We start from the raw sequence: 25,609 nt of genomic DNA on the forward strand, positions 1-25,609 counted from the left end.
GAACGTAACCCCTGCGAATAGCAGGGGTTTGCTGCATATGATTTAAAAATTATTTTTTGCATCCAGTTCCTTTGTGACCACATCATAGTATCCAATAAAATTGGTTAGACAAGACCTCCCTTTAACAAACCCATGCTTTGTCTTAACTGTTACTGCAGTCATGTCTAGATGATCCTGCAATGCTTCTTTAACCAGTGACTCCATTATTTTCCCTGGAACACAAGTTAAACTAACAGGTCTATAGTTACTTGTGTCATCTTTTTAACCCTCTTTGTGAATTGGGGATGCATTTGCACACCCCCAGTCCACAGGGACCTCCCCTAAGTCCAAGGAAGTCTCATAATTATGGCTAATGCTTACTTCCTTTGCTGCCTCCTTTAACATAACTGGTTCAATCCCATCACCCCAGATGCCTTCCTTATGTTTAATTTTAACAATTTCTCCTCCACTTTGGTCTCTGTTGTTACAAAATCACTTAGCTCCCTGTTAGAGGTTGATAAACTTCTGGCATTCCCCTCCTTGAAAAAACCATGTCAGAATATAGAGGGAAAATCTCATTCAGTTTATCAGCTACCTGAGCAAGATCATCAAAGTCGAACCATCTATGTTAAGTGGACCAATCTGTTTAATCCCTTTCCTTCTAGAGTTTACGTAATTAAAAAACTCTTTGCTGTTTTTCTTTGCATCCTTTGCCAAAGATTTCTTGTAATCTGCCTTCACCTAGCCTCCTTTGTGACTTGATTACAGACTAGCTTATATCTGCCGAAGGCTTCTGTGTCACCTGATAATTTATATGCATCCTATGCTTTTTTCTTCTCTGCCACTCGCATCATTAATTCATCTGACATCCTTTTAGGCTTGAACCTTGAGGAGTATTTCTTAGTTGGTATGAAAAGCCTCCAAGATTAAGTCCCTGAAGGCATCCCATTTAGAATTCACCATTGATAACATCATCAGTTGATCCCACTGTATAGAATTTAAAAACTGTCTGAAACCACTGTAGCCACCATTATTAAAGCAAAAACACACACTTCCCTGTATTCTTGATGGTAGTTACATCTTTAAAACTAAATCCCTCAACTGTACACTGTGATCACTGTCACCCAGTGGTTTCTTTATCTGCAGATTCTTAATGCATTCACCTGATAAACAGATCAAATGTATTACTCCAACTGGTTGCCTCTCGAACGTGTTAATATAAAAAAGAGTCATCCAGTGAATCCACAAAAGTCTTGGCAGTGTGCGAGTGACTGATCCACAAGTTCCACTCAACATCTGGAAAATTGAAATCCCAATTACAAGAAATTCTGATTTCCTGGCCCACTATTTCTCTGCACAATTGTTCGTTGTACTCATCAGAGTCATTAGGCCTATAACACACTCCTACTGTCATTTTTCCTTTCCCAGTGTTTATGTCACACCACACTGACTGAACATTGCACTGCCCACCAATGTCAACTGGATGCAATTCCTTAGATTTTATGTGTTCCTTAACTAACAGCATAACCCTTCCTGTCCTGTCTATACTTTCTGTACACATTGTACTCTGCAAATTCCAATTCTACAATGCTTTTATCTGTTTGACACCATGTCTCTGATATCCCAAGAATATCCACCTTTGATATCTTGACCAGCACTTCAAACCCATAACATATATTAGCTATATTTCTAGCATTGGTGTACATGCAAGTATACGTACATCTGTGTCTACTCTTATTTTCCCTAACACAGCCCTCTTCCATGTGCTTAACTGTAGATCTCACCATTGAAAGCTTTAGAAAAAGTGCCTTGCTGCATTTCCAATTCAGACTAGATGGATTTACTCACATATTTCTGTCCTAAACTAGAACAGACTATTCTTCGTATCTTGTCTCACTGAAAATGATGCTTCCTGCATCTGACTTCACTTCTTGGACTTGTCTAACAATGGACAACCCTGAGTGAGTACACCACTCTCAACCTAAACCTGACTCTTAACTGGCCTGACCAAAATCACTCATATGATTAGCCAACTATCCATGAGGGTAGGCCCATGCTAACCTAACCTATAATGTGGTAGATTATCAATGAACAAACTAACCCTGGATCTCTCAGGGTAGGATTACAAACTGTGACACCTGCCAGTTTAGGAGCTGCAATCCTGTATATATTCTGGATAGGGTAACCTTGCTAACACAGCCACACGGCTTGGTAGGAATTAATGACTGCTAATAGAGGTAGTACCTGGGTAGGATATTGCTAACCTAGTCCTCAGACTGGCCACATCCTACTTTGGGTTCCCCCTGCCCATTTTGCTTGGTTGAATTAATATTCTACTGATAACCAGGGGGGGGGGGGATGCTTTCATCTCTAACAGCTCACTCTTACTTTCACCCCTGCATTTATTCTTATGTAAACCCTATACAGTTCTCCCACAGTCTAACCTTTTTTTTTTTTCTTTTCTTTTTTTTTTTTTTTTATAATTTGGTGTGTGTCCAGAATACTCAGGTAGAGATCAGCCAGAGAATAATGGCAGCCTCGTTATCTCCTAGCAGTGTGTGAGGGTAATGTAGGGTCCAACCAGGGGCACTATGGCCAAAAGCCAGAACCCAACACAATACTACACACAAAATACTTCTGACTTTTACAGTGGTACTGTATTTCTTCACAAGAGTTCTTGTGAAGAAAATATATGATGTAAATGTGGGAAACCATTGGTGGTGCCTGACCCAAACACTATACTCCCCATATTCAATCTCTCTTTATACCTTACTAGTGACACCATATCTTCAATATCCCCACAAAATGCATTGGGATATAGGTTTAGTGTAATATTTTTAATTGTATTGAAATTGAATCAAAACCTTGCCTCAGACCAGAGCAGCAAAGAAAAAGCATCAAGATAGTGGGAGTGCTGTGGCTCGGGGGAGAACTGAGGGGGTGGTTGTCCTCTGATTCACAGCCTTTTGAAATGTATTGCTTGTTTGATGTCTGTTGAGCTTTCAGTAACGTGGCATCATATGCCAAGGGATGTTTTTGTGTATGCTCAATGTAAAGAGTGTGAGGAAGTTAGGCACCAACTCAATATTGTCATGGGTCTTTATTAAGAGCTTGAAGGACAGGGTAGGTGCCCTCAAAGGATTTAAATTGTGGGGCCCATCAAGCTCTCAGCTGCCACATCAATGCCCGAACTTGCGCTTGATCATTAGACAACACAGTGGCAATTCCCAAGGCAGAATGTGCTTGTCCCACAAAAACTAGTTGTTGTCAGTGACTCTGTTGTCAGGAAAATGGGGAATATATTATGCAAAAGAACAGGAACAGGTGAAACAGGAACAGGGTATGTCTGCCAAGGGCAAAAGTTTATGACGTTGTAGAGCAGATATCTTTTAAGGGCACAAGTTTAAGGTGATATTGTCATACAATGTTGGCGGTAATCACATTAAGAGTAGGTGAAGAGCAGAATTACTTAATAACTACAGGTCAATATTGAAAAAACTGCAAAATTAGGCTTGAATTTGAAAGTGTATGCAATTCTGTCCAGACACGATAGGAGGCAGTATGTGATGAGAGCCTTGTCAGTCAAGACTCTCTTGCCCTGGAGAGATTGTGCAAGTCTCATGGGGTAGAATTTTCTGAGCGTGATCTGTGCTTGTCCACAGGAGAGATTGTTTCTACAGGGATAGGATACACTTAAATAGAAAGGGTGCAAAAATATTTGCTGATGTTATTAGGTTGGAAAACTGCTAGCTTGGGGGGATATACAGACTAATACATTAACAATGGCCACAAGCAGAGGCGAAAATGATTCTTGCAGTGCTTCTATTGGAGTGAGCGGCAGCCTGGAAAACAAGGTTCTGGGAGTCATCACAGAACAAGTAAATACATGAGCTGTGTTAGAGTTAGTAAAAATAAGAACAGTTTCATTTCTACTTGCATGTATGCCAATGCTAGGAGTTCAGTAAATAAATTTGATGAATTTGAGATACTGGTCAAAACATAAAAGGCAGATATTATTGGAATATCAGAGATGTGGTGTCACACAGAGATAAGGAATGCAGAATTGGAATTTGGGTGTACAATGTGTACAGAAAGATTAGACACGATAGGAAGGGCAGAGGGATTATGCTGTTAGTTAAGAAACACATAAAATCTAGGGAAGTGCATCCAGTTGACATGGGTGAACAGTGCAATGTTGAGTCAGTTTGGTGTGACATAAGCACTTAGAAAGCAAAATTGAGAGTAGGTGTGTTATAGGCCTAATGACTGTGATGAGTAAAATGAATAACTGTACAGAGAAATAGTGGGCCAATAATTCAAATTGTGTTATAATGGGAATTTGAACTTCCCAGACATTGACTGGAACTTGTGTATTGGTCACTCTCACAGTAGCATGTTTGTGAGGCAACGAGAGGGAGTAATACCCTTGATCTGATTATCAGCCATGATTCTTCATGCATTAAGAATCTGCAGATAAAAGAAGCACTAGGTGGCAGCGATCACATTGTGCTGATGTGGGATTTTTCAAAGGTGTACTATGTTTTTATTGGCATATAGGACACACCCCCGTTTTAGAAAGGGAAAAAAAAGTTTTAGTGTATTTAGTCATTTAATATTTATTCTAAGGGGTGTAGTAGAACAAAGCTCATGATAAACATGTAATCAGAACAGAAAGAAAAATGTTAATACTGTATAATATAAAAGGTAAAGTGCAGCCATTATCAACCCACTGCAGGATGGAAGCCTCCTCAACAATTCATGCTGAGGGAAATGGACCATAATCTGCCACGCTGGTCCAGTGCGAGTTGGCAGATCGACGGTATTCAGCAGTCAGGGGCTTGAACCCCAGTCTATTCAAAGAGCGTGTGTTACTGCACTCCCACTCCTGACCACTCGGCTACAGAGACCCACTGTATAATATACATTATTTAATTAATAGTGTTCTGCAAAAAGGAAATTTCAGTCATTTTGTAAACCAAAAAAAATCACCTTCAAATCCCAAAAATTCTTCCTCGCTAATATCTTCCTCGCTAATAATAACATACGTATTATGTTACATACGTAACATAATACGTATGTTATTATTTTACCACTTATATTTCTCCAAGATTCCTTAACCCATTCACATTCATACATGCAATGGTGGGCCTTTTCATTCTTCCTGTGGGTGTGAGGTCATGGTTGTTTGTTATTTGGTTTTTAGGAGCATTAACAACTAAGGCCATATTGCTCCAGGGATATGCAGTGGTCATTCCCTGACCTTTCCGCATCCTCCGTATTTGGTGGCTCACGGACTCGAACCCCGGTCTAATCAAGAATTGGGAGGTCATGATCAAGTTCTCCCATCCATTTGTTCCTCTGTTCTCTCATATTTTGCTTAAATAGCTTGTTTATGGACACATCCAAAGGCTTGTCGGTCCACCAGAAATGACAACTATCTGTGTATTCAATTTCCTCTTAGTGACTTCTTTAGTGACTGGTCCCAAATGAGAAGAGATGGTTTCCTTAAGAGACTATCAGGATGCCTTGCCCATATTTTATGGAGCCATAAATTCATTCCAGATTCATCCATCCTTTTGAATGAACATCAACAAATATACATTCTGGAATTTTTTCATTAGGTGGAGTTTTTCTTTGAAATATTAAAAATGGTGTTAGTTTTGTGCTATCAGCTCAGCAAGCCAAAACTAATGTGTAATGTGTTTTTTCCATGCCCGGTGGTTTTTATTCACACCCTTTTAGATCCTTTGATATTCACACATCAAAGGTTAGTGAGACCTCATCTACATTTCCTATTTGGCCATGTTCGAAAGGAGTTCGTTTTCATGCCTTTTATTATAAATTTATGAGATTCCGCTGTTTTGTCTTCATAATCTGCTGGTAATTTTTATGCAATTGATGTTTTTGTATGCACTGATAAACCATGCCTTTGAACGAATCAGTAGCACCAACCTTCTATTCCAGAAAAATTTGGAAACTTTTGTCCTTCTGCTAATGTCCTGGCTTTATTCATAATCATTTTGGTAGAAACACTTCTTCCTAAATTCCTTTCATCTTCTACCCTCTTTTTTACATCTTCTTCATGTGCTGGCCAATATGGAGCGGGACGACGAAGGTTATGTTTACTTTTTTTTAGCAGCTTGAAGTTCTTTATTCTTGCTTCCGCCAGACACTTATCATTTTTTCCGTAGGCGGTTGCCCAAAAAAACTTTCAGCAGCTTTGTTACCATGTTTTTTAGCATGATCTATTATGTTTAGTTTATATTCAATAGTGTAGCTCAATCTCTTTTCTCCTGCAGCCATTTTCTGAAGTTAATATACTTTAAAATAATGTCAAATGCCAGCATTAAACAGTATTGTTAGGAAACGGGATTCTGATTAAAAACAACTAGTATACAATTTACACTGTACTTTATTTTATTTCAGTCACCCACAATGATTACAATTCTTTGTCGTGATTATAGTCACCTCATACAATTAAAGTACACTACTGTACATGGAGACACACTCAACATCACGAAAGTCCACACAGAACTAACTGACCCGACAGTTGTGCCACCTTTTAAAGAATCAGCCAACTATTGAGAAACCGGCAGAAGAATCTTGAAGCTTCCATCGCCTTCTAAGGCTTTTCCTGTGTTCCCTGGTTTTCAAAACTTCTTGGAACTGATTCCAAACAACTCTGCAAGTCCAAAATTATCCTAGGGTGTTCTGTTATCCTTCAGAAACAAAAATATTCTGATCGAACGGCGAAATACAACCTGCCTGCTCACCCCGACGCCGATGAGGGAGGGCTCACTTCCCTATATAGGACATGATGATTTTTTAAGGCATTTTTTCGGAAAAAAGTGAGTCTTATGTGCCATCAAATACAGTAACTAACATCAGGACTAAAGGGAAGAGTTTTTTCATTCGTAAAGGTGACTTTTTTTTTTTTTTTTTTTATGTAAACCCCAAACACGAGAGGTATTAGAACCTATAGTACTTAGTACCATGCTTGGGTTGGAGGTTGAGAAGACGAAACGGCAGTTGAATGAATAAACGAGGAAGGCGAAAAGTTGGTTCTGTGAGTTTGAAGTTGGACAGTAAATGGATGTTGGCTGGTGGGGGCATGCGTTTGGACTGTTTTGAAAGAGAGAGCGGGAATTATAAAGCCAATTCAGAAGAACAGTGCCCATGGAAATATCTGAAGAACAGGCATGCAACAGAAAAAGTATGTCTATGAGACAGCAAGTGGAGAGACTCTGTTAGAGACGAATCATTAATTAACCTAACTGCCCTCTTCTGAACGGAATCAAGAAGCCTGAGAGACGTTTTGGGGGCACCATCCCAGATGTGGAAACAATATTCCACAGTAGGGCGGATTTGCAATTTGTACAGAATAAACAGCTGTTTGGAAGAAAAGTAACGCCGAGAGCGAAAGAGAATACCAAGTTTTCTAGATGCAGAGGAAGCAATATTTGTAATGTGCTTGTGCCAAGAGAGATTAGAAGTCAAGGTAATCCCCAAAAGAGATATAATTTTGCCTAGAAATCAGTGTCACCAAAGACAAGCATAGGAGCAGAAGAATCCTTTTTTCGAGATATAAGACAAGACTGAGTTTTAAAAGGATTGAAATCAACTAAGTTTTCTTTGCCCCACTGGAGAATTACCTGGAGATCAGCATTTAAGAAATTGGTAGCAGATATTCGAGAAGTTGAAGCTGATTGAGCAGGAGAAGGTTTCTCAAAATGGAAAGTGTAATGCAATGTGCTATCATCGGCAAAACTGCTTTACAATTGTTGTGAGCTTTGGTGTAGGCAGAAAATGAAACTGAAGAATTAGAAACCAGCCAATTACGATATGCAACGTTCTTCTCTTGAACAGCCTTAGCACATTTATTGGAAAACCAAGGTTTAGATAAAGGACGAGATTTTAAAGTGGAGTGTGGGATAAAGAATTCCATTCCTGCAAAAATAATTTCACTGACACTATCTGAGCAAACGTTGACATCAGAAGTTTTGAAATGGTAGTCCGACCAAGGAAAAGAAGAAAAGAAATTGTGCAGGTCATCCCATTTTGCATTCTTGTAATATCAAACAACACTAGGTTGTGAATAGCAATGAGATAAATGCTCCATTGTGCTGAATGTGCCTCTATCAACAAATAGAATGGAAACTTCAGAGATAAAAAAATTATTTTATCATGCAGTGAGGTGTGTGCAAGGGCAGGAGGTAGGCCATTCAGTCATTAAACTGATGTTCATTGTTGCTGCATGGACGTGCATAATTTTGCCTCCAGCTGACTTAAAACAGTTGCCTCCAAGATGGGGTGTAGTCTCATGCCTTTTCAGAGGTTCATGGCTCCCGAATTACACAACAAGATGGGGTTTAGTCTCATGCCTTTGCAGCGGTTCATGGCTCTTGAATTACACAATATATTGTGTAATTCGGGAGCCATGAACCTCTGAAAAGGCATGAGACTACACCCCATCTTGGAGGCAATTGTTTTAAGTGTAGATAAGCACTGGAGGCAAAATTATGCACATCCATTCAGCAACAATGTACACCAATTTAATGGTTGAATGGCCTACCTCGTGCCCTTGCACACCTCACTGCATGCACAACTCTGTGTCCGTTAAAATAATTTATCTCTAAAGTTTCCATTTTATTTGTTGATAAAGAGGCACGTTCAGCTTTGAAACCTCCAAAATATTTATAATTAAAGTTATATATTTTACTGGATATATACGTTATCATTATTTCCTATACATAGTGATAAATTGCGAGGTAGTTGCAGTGCAGAAGGCAGAGTTGGGATTAATGGATATTCTTCAGATTGGTGTAGCATCAGAATTGGGGTTCCTCAAAGATCACTTCTTGGGTCACTGTTATTTGCAGTTTTTAAAAATGACATCAACAAAGGAACAGAGATGCTGATTTTGAAATTTGTAAATCATTTAAATACTTGGGGAGTATTAGTGATCAGTGCCAAGCAGTGCTCCTTTGTGTTGCCTTGAACATGCTTCAAGGATTACCAGAAAAGTGGCAGCTATGTTTTAATGCTGAAAAATGCAAAAATAATTCACACTTGATGGAATTGAATTAAATACACCAGGCACAGAAAGGGATCTGGGAGTTATGATACGGGCAGATATGAAGTACTCTGATCAGCATAAACAGGCAGTCTAGAAAGCCTGTGGTTTCCTGTCGATGATTTATCAAGCAGTAGCCTGTTGAGATAAGGAGTTCATCACCATATTAAAACAGTTTCCATAAATTTTTAGATGAGGTTTCCATAAGGGGTGCCTCCGTAGCCACGTGGGCAGGAGCAGCAGTGGGTAGCACACGCTTCTTGATTAGACTGGGGTTCGAGCCCATGACCACGAAATACGGGAGATGCGGAAAGGTCAGGGAATGACCATTGCATATCCCCGGAGCAATATGGCCTTAGTTGCTAATGCTCCTAAAAACGAAATAACATAACGTTTCCATAAGTGTATGCACTAGGACTGCTGCATACACTTATGGAAACCTCATCTAAAAAAAAAAAAAAAAAAAAAAAGACAATGAGCTTTTTGAAAGGATCTAAAGAATACCACTTTGCTTATTGGAGGCTTGAAGTGGTGAAACCCATGTTTAGTCTCTAGAGCAAAGTTTCCGGCATCCCCCTTCCCCCATACTTCTCCTTCAACCCATGCACGGTACTAAGTACTCTAGGTTTTGATACCTACTAAAGGTATCAAATTATTGTTATTTGACTTTTTTATTATTTTATTCTTCTATTGTTAGTGTCTGTGGTTTTCATAAAAAAAAAAAAAAAAAAAAAACAATCTGCATAATAAGATTGGCAAAAGGTTAACCGTGCAATGAAAAGTTTGTGGGCTTACGGGGTTTGACACCTTAGAAGGGACATAATTGAGGTCTGTAAAGTGGGTTAATAAAGTGAATGAAGGTTAAATTTTTGCTGTTATAAAAATTCCAGGGATAGGAACTTAAAGTTGTAGAGCTTTCAGGTCCACAACTTTATATTACAGGGGAATGGCTTAGAATATATTTGTAGGAAGTTTTCTTTTATCCAGAAAGTTTATACATCCACAGCTAGGTTTGAGAGTTTGAAGAAATTTAACTGTCAACTGAATGTACCCACCTATATGAGGAGGGAAGCACATAATTAATCTATTTTATTATCTACTTTTTATGCCTTGCTTCATATTTTTATTGTTATTTGACTTTTTTATTATTTTATTCTTCTATTGTTATTCTTTTTTATTTAATTTTATTATTTTTATTTATTTATTTATTTTTGTTGGTTGGTGAAGCAGAAACCGAAGCCTTCTTTGTCACTATATCAGTGATAATAATATTAATACTGATGGCAATGATGTTCTAAGCTATTCATGCTGAAGTGTCCGTACATTTATATAATAATTTTGTGACTTCATATTGTTTTTGATATATTAACTTGTATAGTTTCATCAGTGAAGTTTTAATGTTCTCAATAATTAATAATTTGATAGAAATAATTCCAAAATGTTAATTTTTATCTTTTATATTTAGTGATTTTGTTCATCGTTGTGGTCGTACTGCCCGTATAGGCAATACAGGAAATGCTCTAATGCTCTTGCTTCCCAATGAGGAAGCTTATATTAATTTCCTATTTTTGAATCAAAAAGTAAGTTTTTTATGGAATCTAGATTTCTGTAGTCATCATTGTTATACTGAATATTAAGATAGTTTAATATATTAAAATTAATATTAATATTGCAAAACTTCTAGTAGATAAATACTGTATACAATTTATGCATAGTACATTACATATTATTTATTACATTATATATTATTAGTTTCGACCTATTCTATTCTGCAATTTTTATCTATTGTATTTAAGTAGTATAATTACAAGGATAAATAAAATCACTTGAAACTAAAGTTACACAATTTCTTACCTGGTGCCAGTCTCCTACTTGCCGAATGTCTAATTCCGACTGCACATTCTGGCAAGAGGAGCTGCCAACAGTTTATTTATACACGAGGTTACTAATGAATTGTCCAATAGTAGGATATCCTGGATCCAGTGATTTTGGTGATTTGGTGAATGGACCCAAACCTTCTGTTCAGATCCTTTTTTGAGTTGTTGTGCTGCCTATTTCCGGAGGTGGTGGGTTAAAATGAGGCTGTTCTTCTGGTATTTGCTGTTTTCTTTCTTGGTTCTTCAGGTCTTCCTCTATTGTCTTTTTAAATGTGTTAAAGTATTGTTTGTTAAATTCAACCCCTTGTTTTCTGTTTAGAGAAGTGGCCACAAACATTTTTATAAAGAATGCTTCCTTAAATTTTCTTTTGTTGTACAGCTGGTTGAAAAGGACACTAGTACTATTGAACTGCCGTATGTCCCTCCATCGGGACACATGCAGGGTTGTGTCTGATTTTTGTATCCTCCCATATTGAACATTTTTGTTTTTGTGTTCTTTAATTCTGGAATTAAGTTTTCTATATGACTCTCCTACATTTGATGCCACATTTGCAGACTGGTAAATATGGTCGATAGGATTGTTGGGGTAGTTAGCACTAGTTCAGGCATATAATGCAAGAAAGCAAGCTTATATAGCATCAGCCAAAAAAAAAAAAAAAAAAAAACCCTTTCCCATTTCACCTAACCATACTCTCCAAATGTTTGTTTACTTCAGCCATAAATTTGTTTAAGCTATCAACTTCCACAACAACAGATGAAAGTTGGTTCCAACAATCAACTACGTGCTGGATAAAGGCAAACTTCTGCACATCTATTCTACAACTGTCTTTCCTCAATTTGAATCTATGCCCCCTCGGGTTCTTAATCTGAGCAGGCGGAGGTATCCCATTGGCATTGAGCCTGCTCAAACCATTCAAAGCCTTATACACCTTAATCAGATCACCTCACATGTGCCTAGTCTCCAGATGCTGCAATTTGCAGAACTTAAGCCTTTCTTCTAAGGACACACCCTTCTGTTCCTCTCACCAATCTTGTTGCCCTTCTCTGTACTCGTTCTAGAAACTCTACATCCTTCCTAAGATGAGGTCTCCAGACTTGTACACAGTACTCAAGGTGTGGCCTGACCACTGCCTTATAGAAATTGATAATCACATTCTTGTCTCTGGTATCAAAATTCCTATATATCATTGACAAAACTCCATGACCTGCTCTGGCAGCTCGTCTGTATCGCTAAAAAACTTCATATCTGACTGCACAATTCCCCACTCCCAGGTCTTTTTCTTTTTCTTTTTCATTCTCCGCTCCCTGAGTGTAGTAGTTAGTACGTTTCTCTTCAGTTACTGCTACCCATACGCAGTACTTTACATTTGTCAATGTTAAACATCAGTTGCCACTTCTCAGCCCATCTGTCTAACTTTCTTAGATCCTGTTGCAATATCATACTGTAGTGTCATTAACAACCTGGCTAACCTTTATATAGTCTGCAAACTTGGACATTAAGCCTGATATACCTTCATCAATATCATTGAAAAATACACAAAACAACAATGGCCCCAGCACCGAACCCTAGTGGACTCGGCTAATAACATTAGTTAACGTACAGCAGTGTCCATTTATTAACACTCTGCCATCTCCAACTCAACCATCCCTTAATTCATTGCAGCCACTTGCCCTTAATGCCATAACGTTCGAATTTGTATAGCAGTCTTCCATGCGCAACAGTATCAAAAGCTTTCCTGAAATCCAAGTATATGATATCAAAATTATTTTTTTCCTTCCAGTTCCTTTGTGACTATATTGTAATATCCAATCAAATTGGACAAACAAGACTTCCCCTTAACAAACTCATGCTGTGTTTGAACTATTACTGCAGTGTTGTCTAGATGATCCTGCATCACCTCTTTAACCAGTGATTCCATTAATTTCTCCAGAAGAGAACTTAAACTAACAGGTCTATAATTATTTCAGTTGCCCTTTGAACCCACCTTTGTGAATTTGGGATACATTTGCACATCTCCAGCCCATGAGGATCTCCCCTGAATCTAGGGATGGTCTCATAATTATGGCGTAAGGAATTGCTAACTTCCGTCGCTGCCTCTTTCAATATAACTAGATAGATTCCACCCCCCCCAGGTGCCTTTTTTTATGTTTAATTTCAAAAATTTCTCCTCAGTTCCAACAGCGTACTGTCATTAGTGTCATTAACAATACTGCCGACCTTCATATCATCTGCAAACTTGGACTGTTAGCTTGGGGGACAAGGACTAATAGATTAACAGTAGCCGCTGGCAGAGGTGAAAGTGATTCTAGCACTGCTTCTGTTGGAATGAGCAGCAGCCTGGAAAACAAGATGCGGGATATTTCAGAGAATGCTTGGAGTCATTGTGGTACAAGTAAACACATGGGTTGTGTTAGGGTAGCTAAGAATAGGAACAGGTGCGTGTATGCTTGCATATACACCAATGCTAGGAGTTTGGTAAATTATTTTGATGAGTTTGAGGTGTTGGTCAATAGATCAAAGGCAGGTATTGTTGGGATATCAGAGATGTGGTGTCACACGTGTATAAGGAATGCTGAACTGGAATTTGGGGAGTACAATGTGTACAGGAAAGATAGACAGGATAGGAAAGGAGGAGGGGTTATGCTATTAGTTAAGAAACACAAAATCCAAGGAATTGCAGCCATTCAATATTGCTGGACAGTGCAGTGTCGGGTCAGTTTGGTGTGACGTAAGCACTGAGAGATCAAACTTGAGAGTATGAGTGTGTTATAGGCCTAATGACTCTGATGAGTATTATAAAAAACTGTACAGGGAAATAGAGCGGGCAAGTAAATCAGAGAGTCTTATAATGGGGAATTTAATTTCCCGGATATTGACTAGAATTTGGTTGGTCACTAATTCACTACCAAGGCTTTTCTGAATTTATTGGATGATTGTTTTCTACATCAGCATGTTTGGGATGCAACTAGAGGGAGTAATACTCGTGATCTAATTATCAGTAGTGATTCTTCATGCATTGAGAATCTACAGATAAAGTAACCACCACTAACTGACAGTCATCACAGTGTGCTGAGGTGTGATTTACTCAGAGGTAACTACCATCAGGGGTAAAGGGAAGGGTTTTTGCTTTCGTAAAGGCGACTACGGTGGTCTGAGACAGTATTTAAATTCTGTACAGTGTGACCAACTGATGATGTTACAAACAGCAAATTCAAAATGGGAAGCATTCAAAGAATTAATCTTGGAAGCTACTAGGCTTTACATACCAACTAAGAAATATTGTTCAAGGTTTAGGCCTAAATGGATGTCATATGAACTAATGAGACACGTGGCAGAGAAGAAAAATGTATGAGATACATATGAATTAATGTTTGAGATGGAAGCCTATGATAGATATAAGCTGGTCTGCAACCAAGTCACAAAGGAGATTAGGCAGGGAAAGGCAAATTATGAGAGATCTTTGGCAAAGGATGCAAAGAAAAACAGCAAAGAGTTCTTTAACTAAGTAAACTCTAGAAGGAAAGGGGTGAATCAAATTGGTCCACTGGATATTGATGGTTCAACTGTTGATGATCCTGCTCAGGTGGCTAACAAACTAAATGAGTATTTTGAATCTATATTCAAACATGAGGAGTTATTCAGGAAGGGGAATGCCAGAGGTGAATTAAATTCTGGCAGTGAGGTAAATGATTTTGTAATAACTGAGAGGAAAGTGGAGGAGAAATTGTTGAAGATAAACATAAAAAAGGCACCTGGGGTGAATGGGATCTGTCCAGTTATATTAAAGGAGGCAGCAAAGGTGGTTGTTGTTATTTCGGTTTTAGGCGCATTAGCAACTAAGGCCATATTGCTCCAGGGATATGCGGTGGTCACGGGCTTGAACCCCGGTGTAATCAAGAAGAGTATGCTATGTACTGCTGCTCCTGCCCACCTGGCTATGGAGGCACCAGTTATTTGTTATTTGGTTTTTAGGAGCATTAGCAACTAAGGCCATATTGCTCTGCGATGGTCATTCCCTGACCTTTTCGCATCCTCCGTATTTGGTGGTGACGGGCTTGAACCCCGGTCTAATCAAGAAGCATGTGCTATGCACTGCTGCTCCTTCCCACCTGGCTACGGAGGCGCCTAGGAGGCACCAGTAAAGGAAGTAAGCAAACCATTAGCCATAATTATGAGAGCTTCCTTGGACTAAGTGGAAGTACCCATGGACTGGAAATGTGCAAATGTGACCACAATTGACAAAGGAGGATCATAGGGCGACACAAGTAATTATAGACCTGGTAGTTTAACTTCTGTTCCAGGGAAATTAATGGAAGCACTGCAGGATCATCTAGACAAGACTTCAGTTATAACCTGGACACAGCATGCTTTTTTTTAAGGGGAAGTCTTGTCTGACCAATTTGATTGGATACGATGATGTGGTCACAGGTATAACTTTGATATCATATATTTGGATCTTAGAAAGGCTTTTGATACTGTTGCACATGGAAGACTGATGTACGAATTGAAGCAGTGTGGCATTTGAGGCAAATTGCTGCTATGGATAAAGGAATGGTTGAGTGGGAGAGAAGACAGAGAGTGGTAATCAATGGACACTGCTCTGCGTGGACTAATATTATTAATGGAGTCCGCAGGGTTCAGTGTTGGATCCATTGTTGTTTTCTGTATTCATAAATTATATTGATGATGGTATATCAGGCTTAATATCCAAGTTTGCGGATGATACGAAGGTTGGCAGGGTTGAGAAGGACACTAATGACAGTAGTCTGCTGCAACAGGATCTAGAAAAGTTGAGCAGATAGGCTTAGAGGTGGCAAATGAATTTTAATATTGACAAATGTAAAGTACTACCTATGGGAAACAGTAACCCCAGAGTATCTTATCAATTCTGTGGTACTACACTGACAGTGGTAGAGAATGAAGAGGACCTGGGGTAATTGTTCAGGCAGATATGAAGTTTTCTGGGCAGTGCAGAAGGTCTGCCAGAGTAGAATGCAGACCTTCATGGCGTCTTTAGTGAATCGAAGGAAGGGTTGCTCTTACGAAGAAAGGCTTAAGTTCTGCAGATTACAGTGTCTGGAGACTAGGCACCTACAAGGTTATCTGATTGAGGTGTATAAAGCCTTGAATGGTTTGAGCATGCTCAGTGCTGATGGGATTCTTCCTCTTGCTTGGAATAATCACCTGAGAGGGCATAAATTCAAATTGAGGAAAGACAGTTGTAGGACAGATGATGTGCGTAAGTTTGCCTTTATCCAGCACGTAGTTGATTGTTGGAACTGATTTCCATCTGTTGTTGTGGAAGTTGATAGCCTAAATAAATTTAAGGCTGAACTGGACAGGTATTTGGAACGAACGGAGGGGTGAAAAGGAAGGTTTTTTTTTTTTTTTTTTTTTTGCTGTTGCTGCATAAGATTGCTTCTTGCATCGTATGACTCTACTAATGCTAATTAAGCCTGCTATAACATCATCAATATCATTAATGAATATAGAAAACAACAATGGACTAAGGAAGCTCTCATAATTATGGCGAAGGGTTTGCTTACTTCCTTTGCTGCCTCCTTTAATATAACTGGATAGATCCCATCCACCCCAGGTGCCTTTCTTGTGTTTATCTTCAACAATTTCTCCTCCACTTTACTCTCAGTTATTAAAAGATTATCTAGCTTACTGCCGGAGTTTAATACACCTCTGGTATTCCCCTCCCTGAATAACTGTGTAATTCCCTCCCTAACAATGTAGATGCAAAATATTCATTTAGTTCGTTAGCTTACTGAGCAGGATCATCAACGGTTGAACCATCGATATCAAGTGTACCAATCTGATTCATCCCATTCCTTCTAGACTTACGTGAGTAAAGTAGTCTTTGCTGTTTTTCTTTGCATCCTTTGCCAAAGGTTTCTCGTAATCTGCCTTTGCCTGCCTAACCTCCTTTATGACTTGGTTACAGACCAGTTTATATCTATTCAAGAAGGATGTAGAGCTGCTGGAATGAGTACAGAGAAGGGCACCAATTTTAGTGAATGGAACAAAGGGGTGCTCTTACGAAGAAAGGCTTAAGTTTTGCAAATTACAGTGTCTGGAGACTAGGCACCAGCGAGGTGATCTGATAGAGGTGTATAAAGCCTTAAATGGTTTAAGCATGCTCAATGCTGATGGGATTCTTCCTCTAGCTCAGAAAAATCACCTGAGAGGGCATAAATTCAAATTGAGGAAAGACAGATGTAGGATAGACGTGAGGAAATTTGCCTTTAGCCAGCGGGTGGTTGGTTGGTGGAACAGACTTCCATCCCTTGTGGTGGAGGTTGATAGCCTAAATAAGTTTAAGGCTCAGCTGGACAGGTATTTCGAACGAACAGAGGGGTGAAGTGGAAGTGGTTTTTTTTTTTTTTTTTTTTTTGGCTGATGCTGCATAAGCTTGCTTTCTTGCATCAAATGCCTCTACTAATGCTAATGCTATGATAGGCTTCTGTGTCACCTATTAATTTATATGTATCCCATGCATTTTTCTTTTCTGTCACATGTCTAATTAGTTCATCTGACATCCATTTAGGCCTAATCCTTGAACCATATTTCTTAGTTGGCATGAAAAACCTAGTTGCTTCCAAGATTGATTCTTTGAGTGCTTCCCCCATGAAATTTCCCATTACAAGACATTCCGATTTACTGTTCCCCTCTTATTTCTCTGCACAACTCTTCATTGTACTCATCAGAGTCATTAGGCCTGTAACATACTCCTACTCTCATTTTCCCTTTCCCAGTGTTTGTCACACCAAAAAAAACTCAATATTGCACTGTTCACTCATGTCAACTGGATGCACTTCCTTAGATTTTGTATTTCTTAGCATATTAGAGACATGGTGTCATCTGTGTGATACCATGTCTTTGATATCACAATGATATCTGTCTTTATTTCCTTGATCAGCAGTTCAAATTAGTCACATTTATTTACCGTACTTCTAGCATTGGTGTACATGTACCCGTTCTTACTTTTAGTTACCCTAACGCAGTCCGTGTTTTTTTTTTTTTTTTTATGAAAACCCCAAACATGACAGGCATTAGAACTTATAGTGCTTAGTACTGTGCATGAAAGAAGATATTTGTGGACATTAAACTTGAACTTCTGTAGACTGTAATTTTCAGGAAATATATATGATGGAAGATTTTTCCAGAAAACGGCAATTGAATGAATAAACGAGGAAGATGAAAAGTTGGTTCTGTGAGTTTGAAGTTGGACAGTAAATGGATGTTGGCTGGTGGCGGCACGTGTTCGGACTGTTTTGAAAGATAGAGTGGGAATTATAGAAGCCAATTCAGAAGAACAGTGCCCATGGAAGTATCTGTAGAAAAGGCGTGCAGCAGAAACAGTACATCTATGGACAGCGAGTGGAGAGACTCTGTTAGAGAGGAGTCATTAATTAACCTAACTGCTCTCTTCTGAATGGAATTTAGGAGCCTGAGATTGGTTTTGGGGGCAGATGTGAGAACAGTATTCCAAGGTTCGGCTGATTTGGATATGCACAGAGTGAACAGCTGTTTGGAAGAAAAGTAACGCTGAGAACGAAAGAGAAAACAAATTTTTTAGATGCAGATTAAGCAATATTTGTAATGTGCTTCTACCAAGAGAGATTAGATTTAGGGTAATCCCCAAAAGAGATATATCATTTTGCCTAGAAATCTGAGTGTCACCAAAGATAAGCATAGGAGCTGAAGAATCCTTTTTGCGAGATATAAGACAGGACTGAGTTTTAACAGGATTGAAATCAACTAGGTTTTCTTTGCCCCACTGGAGAATTACATGGAGATTGGCATTTAAGGAATTGGTAGCAGATATTCGAGAAGTTGAAGCTGATTGAGCAGGGCAAAGTTTCTCAAAATGGAAAGTGGAATGCAATGTGCTGTCATCGGCAAAACTATGGATGGGATTCCCAGTCAATGAAAGAAGGTCATTAATATACAAGAGGAAAATAATGGGGAAAGAACTGAGCTTTGGGGGACACCAGCATTGGTGGAGAAGTTAGAAGACAGAGAGACATTAACCATTACCCTCAGTGAGTGATCAAAGAGAAAACTGGAAAACCAATTACAAAAAACAGTTGGCAAACCATAAGATGGAAGCTTGTTTAGAAGGCCTTTATGCCAAACAAGTTTGAAAGCCTTTGAGAGATGTCAAGAGCAGCTGCTTGTGTTTCCCCAAACATTTCCACTGAATTTGTATACAAATGATTAGTATAAGTCAGAATATCACCAGTGGATCTATACTGGCGATTGTTGATCAGACGGAAGGTTTCTAGGTAGTTTAAGAGTTGGCAGTTAATTGAATTCTCCATTACTTTAGAAAGAATAGAAGTAATTGCATTCGAACGATAATTGGATGGGAGGGATTTGTCCACCTTTTTAGGAACTGGCTGATTATGAGCAAATTTCCAAGCAGAAGGAAAAACAACTTTGGAATAAGAAAGTGAAAAAAGGGGGCAAAGAACAGGAGTAAGTTCAGGAGCGCAGGTTTTGAGAACAAGTGGAGAAATACCATCAGGACCTGGAGCTTTCTAAGCATCAAGGTTTGTCGAAATCCTTCTGACATCCTTTTGATGAAAGACCACAGGAGATATTAAATGAAGCGTGTTGGGAATGATGGGAAGTGTTTTTCCCAGATCATTAATACATGATTTGGAAGAAAAATGTGATGCTATTTATCCTTGGCTGAAGTGACAACAGAACCATCTGCTTTTGACAAAGGTGGGAGCAGAGATGGCAAAAGTTGCAGCCAATAGCTTTGGCAAGAGACCAGAATGCTTGGCTACAATTAGGCAAAGAATCAAGTTTTCTACTCTTGTGCTGTTCAAAATCTAGTTTGGACTGATTAATAACTGTTTTACAGTTGTTTCGAGCTTTGGTGTAGGCAGAAAATGAAACTGAAGAATTGGAAACAAGTCAATGACGATATGCAACATTCTTCTGTTGAACAGCCTTAGCATATTTATTGGAAAACCAAGGTTTCGATAAATGACAAGATTTTAAAGTGGTGTGTGGAATAAAAGATTCCATTCCTACAAGAATAATTTCACTGACACAATTTGAGCAAATGTTGACATCAGAAGTTTTGAAACAGTAATCCGACCAAGGAAAAGAAGAAAAGAAATCTCGCAGGTCATCCTATTTTACATTCTTGTAATACCAAACAATATGAGGTTTGGAATAGCCATGAGATAAAGGTTCCATTGGAGAAGAGACAATCACCAAGTTGTGATCTGAGGTTCCTAAAGGACCACTCACTTCAACCGTGTACTTTGAAGGGTTGTTTGTGAGAAAAAGATCAAGTATGGTTAGGATTGTCCGGTATCCTTGTAGTTAAATGAACAATCTGTGCAAGGTCATTAGTAATTGCAAAAGCCTCAAAATCTCAACCATCTGGGTTGGTGTGACTAGAAAACGGAAGCCAGCTGGAGTTGTGAACATTAAAATCACCATGGAAAATTACCTCACTGTTAGGAAAGTTGGACTGAAGAAAGTCAAGTTGCAAAGAGAGGAAGTCAGAGAGCTCCAAGTGATTAGTTGGAGTTGGGGAGAACATTAGAAACAACAGATGAATTTGACACAATGAGGTAGAGAGATTTTAAGCCAGAGAAGATCGAAAAAGAGGAGATTCCAAATTACCAAGTCTCTGACTGGGAATATCGGAACGGACATATTCACAAGCACCACCTTTGAGGCAAAAGGAATCATAAAGCGAATAATTAGATTCTGTCAGAAAAAGTACATGGGGTTTGGTAGACTAGAATTGAGATTAGAATTGAGACCACATATATTTGTGAAATGAACTAGGAAGTGTTTGGGAGGTTTAGATCTTTTTGCAGATAAGCTTACTCTATTAGTTTGATAATTCATTGTGTATTCAATAGTAAGAAAAAGTGGGGCAGGCATTTGTGTTTATTTGTTTGTTTGTATTTATTTGTTCCATGATGACTCCCAGCAGCTCTTGAAATCTGCGGCAGTTTGCTCTCTAGGCTGCAGCTCTTTACAATAGAAGTAGTGCAAGGATCATTTTTGCTTATGGCTGTAGGTACTGTTAATCTTTTAGTCCGTGAATCCCCCTGTTGGAGTGGTGTTTTAGTGTCTGTTTTATGAATGCTGGTACCCTGAAGAGGAGTACTGATTCCATACTTCTTTGCCTGTCTTTACAATAACATACCCTTCTCCAACTGTAGTATTTTTTTTTTTTTTTTTTTTAATTTATGTTCATGTATTTATCCAGATTGAATAAATACATGAACTTATTTATTCAATGTGGATGTATACGTGAATAGATAGTCTAGCAAGGTATTCATAAAATCTTGTGATAATTGATAATGTCAGCAAGTGAAAAATTATTGTAATTGAATGTGTGGAATTTTTTTAAGTAAAAAAGAATTTTTTTTTTTTTGAATTCAACACTTTCTTAATTGACAATGTGATATACAGACAGCTATCAGAAAAGCACTCTTGGTGTTCAATTTTTTCGTTGTATTCATATAAATGATACAAGGATAGGAAGAGATGACAAAAATTGTCAATGCTCTTCACAAAATACACTAGGAAAGGTGTGATGCCTAAGCAGTGGAAATAAATTAATTTTGCTGCTTAAGAAAGGAAATAAATTAGAAATTATAGACCAATATGCTTGTTGTCCCACCTCTACAAGTTCACAAGGCTCATTACTAACAGATTAGAAAGAAAACTTGATAAGAATCAACCACAAGGTCAAACTGCCTTTAGGACAGGATTCTCAACTATGGATCACCTTCACATAATATCACAGCTAATGGAGAAAGCAAATTACAGTAAACTCTTGCTATTTGCCGTATCTGTATTCGCTGTTGCTGATTTAATATGAAATGAAACCTAAAAAAATGTGAAATTTAAAGCGCTGTGAACTTTTTCCGCCATAAAAAACATGGGCGTGGCTAAAATTATCTTTCCTGGTCAAAACAGGGCTCGGTGGGGGGAGGGGGTGACAAAATCGCGAGCGTGGATGTTTCTCGCTAATCCTTGTTCGGTATGTGTTATTCGCTTGTCATGGAAGGTTTCATCGTTTGCCTTTAATTTATATGCTTATAAATTGAATAAATTTATCAATTTATAAATTGATATGCTTGCAAAAGTGATAAATCTACCGTTTTGCAGTGTAAAACAGACTTTTTCGAGTGTGTTAACGGAAGAAAGTGACAAGTTCTTTCTAACCCATACAAAAATATGGCTACGAATAACAAGGGAAATGTGAAAAGGATCAAAGAAGGTGATGACATTAGCGAATAAAATTAAGTTATTAGCCAAAATTTCTAATGGTGAAAGTGTCTCCTCAGTGGGAAAACATTATAAAATCAGTGAGTCAATGGTACGATCAATCAAGAAATCAGAAGAAAAAATCCGCCGTAGTGTCCATGAAAACGTGCTAATTGCTTCAAACATTTGCTCTGTAACTCGTGATGTTAAATTAGAAAAAAATGGAAATAGCTTTAAATCTGTGGATAGAAAACCGAACTCAAAATAAAATTCCGCTAAGTTCACTCACCATTCGTGAAAATGCAAAACTCCTTTATCAACACTTTAGCGAAACTGATGATAGCACTGGCGGGATACGTTTTTTAACTAGCAAAGCCGCAGTTTGAAATTTCTAATAAATATTACATTTAATATTAAATTGTTTCTTATTTTCATTTCGATGCCATAAGCTTGCATTTCACTATGTACTGTGTATGTACATAGTCATATTATGAAGGTACATATAATACATACATAGACAAAATTTTAGACTAGTTTTTCTTATATATTTCGTACTTTGGAACGGAACCCCTTTATTACTATGGGAGCCATAACTCAGTATTCATGTTTTTGGTATTTGTGGCATTTCTCAGGAACGTAACCCCCACGAATAGTGGGGGATTTACTGTAATATAAAACACGATTATGCCTGGCATTTGTGGATTATGAAAAGGCATTTGACTCCATACAGCATAAAGGCAATGTTTCTGGCACTTGGAAAGACATCCCATACATTATTATTTTGAAGAAGATATATGAGAATGCTACCTCCTTTATTAGACTAGACAAAGACAGTAGCAAATGTAAAATTGAGAAAGCAGTTTGACAAGGACTCGCAATATCTCCGAAGTTGTTTACTGCTGCACTTGAAGCTTTCAGAAGATTGGACTGGTTGCAGAAAGGGTCAATGGGAATGGACAGTGCCTAAACCAATTATGATTTGCAGATGACATTGAGATCATAAGCTGTGATCTCAAAGAATCAGAGAAAAATCTTAATCAATTATGTTCTTATTTATATTCTGGCCAACTACTAGATCAGTGGAGTTTACAATAAATGATCAATACAAATGTTAATCGTAATATGTAGAGTTAATAAAGATTTCGGACTAAAGATGAATATGGTTAAAACTACAGTAATAATAAATAAATTTTAAAATAAATTTTCTGTTTATACTCCGTGACGACCAAACAGTCAGAGGAGTTAACAAGATAGACAGAATACAAGAAACAGCACCGTATTCAGCAGTCACGGGCTTGAACCCCGGTCACTCAAGGCACGTGTACTTATGTACCCGCGCGCCTGACCACTAGGCTGACGAACAAGTATGCCACAGTAATCATTGAAGGAGCAGAAATGAACAAGTAATCATTGAAGGAGCAGAAATTGAAAAGGTGGATTCATATACTCAACTTGGACAAAAGCCATTAGCCGTAACAATTATAAATGGCTGGAAGTCAAGAAAAGAATAAATTTCGCATGGATGACTTTCAGGAAATATAGTCATATGCTGAGGAGCAATATCCTAATTTGTTTGAAATGTAAAATAATTAACCAATGTATACTCCCACCATGGCTTATAGAAGTGAAACTTGTGCAGTCTCCAGAAGAATGGAAGGGAAGCTGAAAATTACACAGCGAAGAATGGAATGAATTTTATTCGGAATCAGATTGTTGGATACGAAAAGAAAAAGTGGATTAGGCAGCAAGCACAAGTACACGACATTATCAAAACTAAAGAACTGAAATGGACGTGGGCAGAACACGTAGCTCGAAGACATGATGACAAATGGACTAAGAAAATAACAGAATGCTACCCATGATTAGCTAAAAGAAAACATGGAAGACAACAACGGAGATGGACAGATGAAATTTAAGAGTTCGTGGGTAGTAAATGAATGGCCATTGCACAAAATAGAAGGAACTGGAAAGTTGCTGGAGTGATATTCATCTTGCAGTGAATTGAAAATACGGGTAATTCTCGACTTTACGAGTTAATTCGTTCCTAGTGCACGCTCGTAAAGCAAACTCTTAAAGCGGGGATTTATTTCCCACAGACATAAGGTTAAAAATAGGGGTTATGTTCTCAACAATGAAATTAGTTAGCTAATTAGTTTGTTTAAACGATTGATTTATCAAAAGAAATGAAAACGTAGCCTGTAAAATTAAGCAAATTATAATAATAGACAAATTATTTATGACTTACAAATGTATACAAAATAAATTTTACAAAAACTTTAGAAATGGCTTAGGATGTTTATTCTTCATCATCATTGACAAAATGCACACTCGTTGATCACTCATTATTGGCTCAGAACTCGTTGGTTTGTTGCACAAGCATTGAAGCCTCTTGAAGCATTTCTGAAGAAATGCTTCAAGAGGCGTTTGTTTCCAAGATAATCTCTTTTCTTTATAAATTTCACGATTGCATGCATAAGCATTTTTTAACGGCACACAGAAATTGCAACTAACATGATTTGTGTGGAGTAACAAGTTTACGAAGCTTAAAATAAAAGGAATGAAAAAAAGATTCTGAAAATTTATTTATGTTTTTTATACGATTGAAGATTTCCGTAAAGGGTAAACACATTTCACAATAATAATATAAAAAACCACACTGTTCCAGCTATCGGCTTTTTCTCAAATGTAAGAAGATTGAATTTACTACCTGTTTGTAATTGCTTGCAGTAACAGAAAAGCCCAATAAACCGGAAAGAGCAAATTGTTCTTCTGAGAACGAGGGTAGCCTGGCGGACGTACATTCTTGCCGCTCCTGGAACAGAGAAGTTTTTTCTGATTTATTTTCTGTTTTATTAGCTTAAATTGACATATTAATTTATTTTCTAGAGTAGCTTTATATTCCTATTTACGATATTTAGTTTAAAGTAACTTAGATAGAGATTCTGTAGGTATTACTTAGTATCGAAAAGGGTATCAAATCCACGTGTTTACCGTTCGTAAATTGCCGCCATTGTTACACGATAATAGATAGCATAAGCTTAATATAGTATAGTATAGTACATAATATTGTCAGTTAATCAGATAATTAATCTTGTTGAACTTCATTGTCAATTAAATTGTACTTTTAACTATACATATAACGACTTGGGTTACGTAACATAAATAATTAGTAAAAAATAAATAATTAATACTTAACTTGATACAGAAGTTATATAAAGGGATTCCGTAGATAACACTCAATACTGAAACATAAATATACCATTATAATTGTGTTGGGATATAAGTTTGGGGTTTTAATTTTCTACCGAAATTGAAATTAAATCGAAATCATGACTCAAACCAGAGCAGCAAAGCAAAAGGCTCAAGCTAATGGGAGTGCAGTGGCTCAGGGGAGAACTGAGGGGGGAAGGGGGGGGC

At 37.9% G+C, this 25,609-nt stretch overlaps 1 protein-coding gene across 4 annotated transcripts in view; it reads left to right on the top strand.

Moving 5' to 3' along the window:
- Window positions 1-25,609, top strand: part of LOC150081741 (ATP-dependent RNA helicase DDX55) — a 596,429-nt gene that overhangs the window by 316,505 nt on the left and 254,315 nt on the right. For all 4 annotated transcript variants that reach the window (XR_016547250.1, XR_016547251.1, XM_090378843.1 and 1 more), the window contains one exon: window positions 10,518-10,632. Coding sequence is in view for 2 of the 4 variants with exons in the window: in XM_090378843.1 (XP_090234969.1) it covers window positions 10,518-10,632 (115 nt within the window). In the remaining 2 variants the exon portion in view is untranslated. The remainder of the gene's footprint in view (window positions 1-10,517; window positions 10,633-25,609) is intronic.

The sequence above is a fragment of the Mastigoproctus giganteus genome, chromosome 8 (genome assembly GCF_048544385.1).
Source record: "Mastigoproctus giganteus isolate SK-2022 chromosome 8, ASM4854438v1, whole genome shotgun sequence".
Lineage (NCBI taxonomy): Eukaryota > Metazoa > Arthropoda > Arachnida > Uropygi > Thelyphonidae > Mastigoproctus > Mastigoproctus giganteus.